At 43.8% G+C, this 7,272-nt stretch overlaps 1 protein-coding gene across 1 annotated transcript in view; it reads left to right on the forward strand.

Moving 5' to 3' along the window:
• The window catches only part of LOC146185322 (uncharacterized), a 35,170-nt gene extending 30,934 nt beyond the window's left edge, over nucleotides 1-4,236 (forward strand). The window contains exons 9-10 of the mRNA XM_084605510.1: nucleotides 3,003-3,254; nucleotides 3,971-4,236. Coding sequence (XP_084461636.1) covers nucleotides 3,003-3,254; nucleotides 3,971-4,104 — 386 coding nt within the window. The 3' untranslated portion in view covers nucleotides 4,105-4,236. The remainder of the gene's footprint in view (nucleotides 1-3,002; nucleotides 3,255-3,970) is intronic.
• The last annotated feature ends 3,036 nt before the right edge of the window (nucleotides 4,237-7,272 follow it).

A 7,272-nucleotide genomic window follows, 5' to 3' on the forward strand; every position in this document is an offset into this window, starting at 1 on the left:
AAAGCTAAAAATAGCTCTGGGGAGATCGGGTCTCCTTGCCTAACACCTTTCATTATTGGAATTTTGTTACTTTCTTTATGCAGAACTATGGTTGCTGTGCAGGCACTATATATCTTCCAGTACTTTCACATATGGCTCATCTACACCCTGATTTCCCAATGCCTGCATGAGTGTTGAGGTTTCATTTGAGTCAAGTAGTTTCTCATAATCAATAAATACTATGTCTAAGCTGGTTATATTCCCAGCATTTCTATATCACCTGGTACGCAAAACCTGCTTGATCCTTTGGTTGATTAAAGTGTAAGGTTATGTTGATTCTATTCGCGATTATCCTAGTAATTACATTGTACGTTACGGACAGTAATCTGATTATCCTGTAATTATCAAGTCCTTAGCGTCCTCTTTCTTATGGATTAAGGTAATGTTAGCGTTCTTGCAAGGTTTCGGTAACATCGACATCATCAGGCATTGCGTATACAGGGTGGCCAGTTTTTATAGCATGATATCCCTGCCGTCCTTCGACAAATCTGTAGTTGCCTGATCCTTTCTAGCTGCTCTCCCCCATTTCATAGCTCGTATAGTTTCTTAACCTCGTCCATCTTTACTGGCGGAACTCTGATTGTTGTTCGCTATTGACAATCGCATTGTTGCCCTGACTACTTTGGCTACTGTAAATGTTAGCATAAAACTCCTCGACTGCTTTCATTATTTTTTTCGTATTAGTACTGACATTACCCGGTTCCTAGCGCATACGTCTGATCATAGCCTACTTTGGTCTGTTTTTTCCTATGCCTAATTTTCTTTTATTGCGCTATGGCTACGACCGCTCTTTAGAGCGTGCTCAATTTTCTCCGTGCTATACTTCCTTATGGCACCTTGCATCCATTGATTACTTTTGACAGCTCTAACAGTTTTATCCTGCCTGTTGAATTCGAGGCTTTCATAATTTGGCGTTTCGTAATCAAATCTTACATCTGCTTGGCAATTTACCGATATCTTCTCTAAATATCCTACCGCATCTTCTACCGCGCACTGAGTAATGGTATCTCCGAAGTTATCGTTCCTTGCTTCTACATTAAAGTCATCTTCCTCGATTAAAGCTGAATATCTATTAATAGTGTGATCTTGAATGCGTTGATAAAAATTTTCCTTATTAATTCGCTCCCTCTTCAAAATAAGACTTATTTGAGACCTTACCATCCAGCGGTCACTGCACCGCACCGTTCCGATTGCGTCTACACCCTGCATAATTCCAGGGTTAAGGCGCAGTATGAAGTCACTTTCATTTTAGTCTCCCCGCTATGGCTTTCCCATGTCCACTTCCGCTCTTTCCGTTTCCTAAATAAGGCATTCATGATTCTTAAGTTATTGCGTTTTGCTCACTATTAATGCCCAAAATGGCAGCTCCTGCTAATTTTGCCATGGCAAGTTTTCCCGTGACGTCACAAATGGCCTGCAAATCAGTGCCAGCTATACTACCTGCCAAATGCATGCTCGCAATTTTCGCTTCATGGACACCGGGTGCGGGTTAAGTGCTAATGGGCATATGAGGCCCTCGTTTTAATACCTTTGCTTATCTCTATATTACAATATTTCGAACTCTGGAATAGACACCCAAAAAGAGATATTCAAAACTCCAACTTTTCATCTGACGTGCCTTAATACCTTCGCTTATTTCTATATTATCCCGAACTCCGGAACAGGCACCCAAAAAGTGATATTCAGAAACCTAGGTTTACATTTGACGTGCCAACTATTATATAAATGTCCTAGAATTACTGTGGCAGTGCAAACATGTTCAAGCATAGGAGTTTTTTTTTTTTTTTTTTCCGAAGGCAATCGCCAGAAGAGACTGTGGCTTGGCCTCCTACACCTGTTAGCCCAAATTCAATATATATATATATATATATATATATATATATATATATATATATATATATATTCCCAAATTTTCTTACACTTGGTCCCAGTTTCCTTGTTATTGCGAGAATGAGTGACGCAGATAAGACATGTAAACAGTTTGGCTCCTTTATTCTTCTCTTCTACTCTGAGATGTCATTTGTGTTTTGTTAGTTCTACCCTAACCCCACCCTGACAACAATTCTAGAATATTTCCAGTGAAAGCTGTGCACGGGCTATTTGCTGTAGCTCTCGGATAAGGAAATGAAAGACCTTAGTTTTCACGCCTAGCGAAAAGAAAAGCCATAACATCCGCTTTACCTATATCAATTCAGAAGATTATTTATCTACCGTTTTTATAATGTTTTAATGTTCTCGTGCAGAATTTTCCTAGGCTCCACGATTCTATCACAACCAGAAAAGATAGCATTCGGTTCTTGGTTTGAGGTTATGGTCATGCGTCCTCATCCTCTTCCTATGCACTGTGTGAACTTCTTAGCCGTGCGAAAACTTTAACGAAATACTTTTCTGGGAAAATAAATAAATCAGATAGAATAAATTTATTTCAGGAAGGTAAACAATAAATGGAAGCCCAAAGCAGAGCGACAGAGGATCAAAACTGGGCTATCCCTTAAATAGGAAAGAAAAATTACAGATACACTAAGAAACTACTAACTGACACACAACTGCTAAATGCAGCCACATATATTCTATGTAGCTACTGAGGTTTTTCACTACACACAAAGAACAATGCACACAAAGAGAATACTATGTGTTCGAATCAGCACCCTTTAATTTTCTCACGCCAGGCAGCTCAACATTGCAATAATAAATCGATTTGCGGAGCCGCTATGCTTTCGTATGTTGATAGGAAACCTTGTCTTAACACAGAGAACATTTTTGTCGTCTCAATACGACATTTAGGGACGGGCAGTAGTGAAGCAGCGTCATTCGTTACCACTGACAACATAATTTCCTGACGAACAGAAACAGTGACAGAGATCCGCAGAAAATCGAATTTATTTCGCCTGACTCGTGTCTCGGAAATTGCCTTGTTAATAGTTGTGTTTGGTGAATACGACTACACCACGTTTTTAACGCAGGCGACCAGTGCTACTATGACGACAATGGCTGGCTGTACCTGGTGCAGCGGCTCAGCGACTTCTTCATCTGTCGCGGAAGCAAGTACTGGCCTGTGGAAGTCGAAGCTGTGTTGCTCAAGTGCCCAGAGGTCCACGACTGTGCCGTTGTGGGCTTGCCGCATCCCGAGGCCGGAGAAGTGGCCCACGCCGTAATTGTACCAGAGCACGGAGATGAAACAGCGGTGTCCGAACACATTCAACGTTTTGTTGAAGGTTGCTATTCATTTTGTCTAATAGTTGCGTGAATTGCTTTTGCAAGGGCGAGCACAGTTAATGGCGCGGTGTCTGTAGTATATCGGTCTATCGATGTGGTGTATACCATTTAGGTGTTTTATGCAGGATCAGAAGGAACAGGTATCCAGAGTCCCCTTTATTCGGCAGTATGCTCAAGGTTGCCACCCATGAAAGGATGCTCGTTTAAATATCGAGTACTCACGTAAGCGTTAAATCGCAGTGCTTAAGTTCAAGGCAAGAAGGCCGCGATATCTGTCACATTATCTTGCCTCAAAGTTTCTCAACATTGCAATGGAAGCTATGAGTGGAGCCAGCAAAGCAACATGGTTCCAAACATTACAACATTTCGCTTACAAGAATTTTTGTATTTGACTTGCTCACGTGACTTGGACTATTTCTGTACTCCGCTGTACCAAAGCTAACACTGACACTGAAGCTAAACGGATAGCACAGAACGATTGTTGGTTCACAGTACAGCAGTAAGACAGATGTGTACTGATTAAAGTTGAGCGACCTAAGTGGTGGTAGCCACCGGCAAGCGGCGAATGATTTCATTGCTTCACACCGCGAATACAAGATTTCAGCAGTAATACCCTTGGTTTTTCTGCTAACTCAGTTTAAAGTATGAATACATATTTGTATTTCTTGTTTTAATTTTTTTATAGCCAACCTCCTGACCTCCTCTCATTTTTCAGCTAACGCCCCAAAGGGTTGCCATCTGGAAGGTGGCGTCACATTCGTCGATAAAATTCCGCGAACGAAGCTGGGTAAGTTCGCCCGACCTCAGCTCGTCCAGTGGGTCCTTGAAAAGCAGAAGGGATTGAATTGATAAAATCGACCTCCCGCCATCACGGAAAATTCTTCAATACCTTCTTCAATACGTTCAATACCATTCTCATGCACTGTGCACGTCATAAAAAGTGTGCCTTGCTGGAAACAACCAAATAAACACTGGTCGACCACATGTCTGAACGTACGGCTCGTTTTTCGCTTCGGAGAAAATGAAGGCTCTTCCTCGCTATAATGCCAGGAAGGCAAGCAGACGCGGTAGAGGAGGATTACTTGCCCAACAGTTGGTACAGAACAATGAGAGAATGTACGGACGGCATGCGAACGTCGTCATTGTTGGGCTTGGGAAACCGGCCATGCGTGCGATGGCCGTCAGCAGCGCGGTGGCCTTGAGTGTTGTCACGTGTCGGCACAAGCTGCTTTGAGCTGAAGAGTGCATTTAGGACTGGCGAGTGCGCGCTGCTTTCACACTGACGTGACAGGTAAGAGAGGAATTGGACGAGTCACACATAAGCGGTTACGACTTGTTCCGCAAAGAAAGTCCGCTGCACAAGAACAGTCGTTTTTGTGACGCGCGTGGCACTTCCTTTCGCATCATTCTTTGCACTCACCCAGAGCGCTGATTAAGCAAACAAAAGAAAGGGTCACCTTTGTGCGCCTCGCAGTTCAGGCCATACCACAACCGTTTAACGCGCCGAACAAAGAACCTTTACCCCCCCCCCCCGCTTTCGTTCCTCCCTCCGTAAAACTTTCCGTCAGCGCTCTAGATGAGTAGCAGCTGCAGGTGGTCTAAGCGACAAAGAAGGATGGTCTGTGATGTCCTCCTTTATAATCGATATTCGTGAGAATTGTCTCAGAAACATTTTTGTGCCACAAATATATGTGCTCTTAGCCCTCAAACTGACATTTTTGTTTACGAAATTCGAGGCAGAATGCTCTTTCAGAATCCAAAAATCACCGATCTGCTGAGTAAAAATTTGCGTTGTACGAGCCATACTCGTTACAGACTTGGCTCACAATGCTACAAAACACGCGAGTAGCTGGGCTCATCTGCTGCGAGAAATGACAGTCAGATTGGTAACAGAAATATTTGCTACTACCTTATGTGCCGACTACATCTGAGAGCCTGTTCTGAGTTTGTCATGAAGGGATAGTTTGCTGAGTTCCGTGTAAAGTGAAAGCCGGTGAGGGCGTCAATACCAAACATGCACTGCGCCCAACTAAAGTAAAAGGTAAAGGCATGGCTATGAGACAACTTTGTAGCGCGTAGTATAGCGTACGAAAGCAAGTGAACGTTTGCATCTTTTATTTCTTTTTTCCCAAACGTTCTCGCCTTTTCTGCTTTGCCTGTCTGCTTGGCTACCCGTCCGTCTGCCTTCCCCCGTTTGTCCACTGGCCGTGAATACATTTGGCGCACATCATGCTATGAACACCCTACAAGCTGCGATATCAATCGATGAACGCTGAACAGCTGCGTAGGAAAGGTGTTTTAATTAGGGATAGCGCCTATACGGTGGCGAGCTCAGGCGGGTAGCGTTGTAAAGTTCCTAGGTGAACTGACACTGATTGGGTCAGTAGCTCGCCGTGCCTGCATCCCGGGGTTGAACGAAGTACTGGTGCGTAGGAGAAGGTTGAGCACCAGGAACAGGGACCCCACCATGATTACCACGGTGAATACGATGCCTGCAAGATAGACAGAGATGGAGATGTGCAAAACGTCTTTGAAGGCTACGAGGACAAGCTGATTTTTCCTTCCAACGTTAAAAATTTGAAGGACACTCAAGCTCCGCATTTAAAATCGTGGCACGACAGCGTTTATGCCTCCCACTTTGTTTTGGTTTTGCGAATCCTCGTTCATGTGCCTGCACCTTAGTTGATCTCTGGCTCTAAGATCTAGCATCTACTTGTTAGCATACAGTTAGCATACAGCTACGACATTATGTGAAAGACGACCCGATAGAGATATAAAGCCCCGTTTCAATCAAAGGCGTATTCACGTGCCTGTGTAGCCTGAAAGTAACGTGTCAAACTCGGGATCAAAGGTTGCCATGATCGATTCTCCTCTCACACTCCCATCTCACAGGTATAGCCCGAGTTGGCGGCTGCATAAAATTTCATGTCACGTGATCCTGTCATACCAAAAATATCTCGCCGACCAACCAACTAGTGCACGGCCATGTAACCTGCCAACTACCACCAGCCCTAAACACGCTCGTAACTTTTCACTCACAACGCCAGCGCCGTATTTTCCGGGGCCTTTACTTTAATGCTGTAATATTAAAAGGGGAAGAAGAGAGAAGCATAGAAAGCATTTCAGTCTATGTATTTATTACTTCACTATCCCACGGGCAGATACAAGTAGATTGTGAATATCGGTAATTTCGAGCACGGCGGTATCGTTTCGGCTTGTGTTTGTATGACCATACGTTTGTAAATGTCCAGAGAGCGTGTGTGGGAAAAGGGGAGCTGCGTAATTTTCCTCGGCTGAATACGTTGTCGGGCAAGTTGGTTCGTGGTTTTAAAATTAGGTTGCGCAGTTACCATATTCACAATTGAGGATAAGACGCGAAGAGCGACTGGGTAGCAACAACCAATTCGCTTCATAAAACAAAAACAAGAATTTATCGGCCTGAACGAATAACAACGCTATTGTACTAATGTATCCGTAGAAATCGATATAGATTATTCGTGGGGGTAATCTGTACTGACATGTCGTGAACCGTTTTATTTGTAAATATGCTTCTGTAATCTTCTGTGGGACCGGTATAGAACTACAAACTCGCTCTGTGCGCGCTCAGCACGTTTTAAAACTGCTCTCTGGTATAGAACTACAAACTCGCTCTGTGCGCGCTCAGCACGTTTTAAAACTGCTCTCTGGTATAGAACTACAAATTCGCTCTGTGCGCACTCAGCACGTTTTAAAACTGTTCTTTGGTATAGAGCTACAAACTCGCTCTGTGCACGCTCAGCACGTTTTAAAACTGCTCTCTAGTAAAAAGCGACAGGAAGAGAAAAAGCGAACGGGAAGGACCTCCTCCGGATTGTAACGAAAAACTGTACCATATGTCTTGCGCCTGAGAAAAATTCGCCTCACCCAGATGTGAGCCACAATGAGTATATACGTCGAAAGTCATCGCGTTCGAGTGCATACCAACTGCGGTTACAAGGCATCGACAGAGGTCAGTGCAGGTGCACTCATGCGGGTAAT

The sequence above is a fragment of the Amblyomma maculatum genome, chromosome 6 (genome assembly GCF_055883805.1).
Source record: "Amblyomma maculatum isolate TAMU_Amacu chromosome 6, ASM5588380v1, whole genome shotgun sequence".
Lineage (NCBI taxonomy): Eukaryota > Metazoa > Arthropoda > Arachnida > Ixodida > Ixodidae > Amblyomma > Amblyomma maculatum.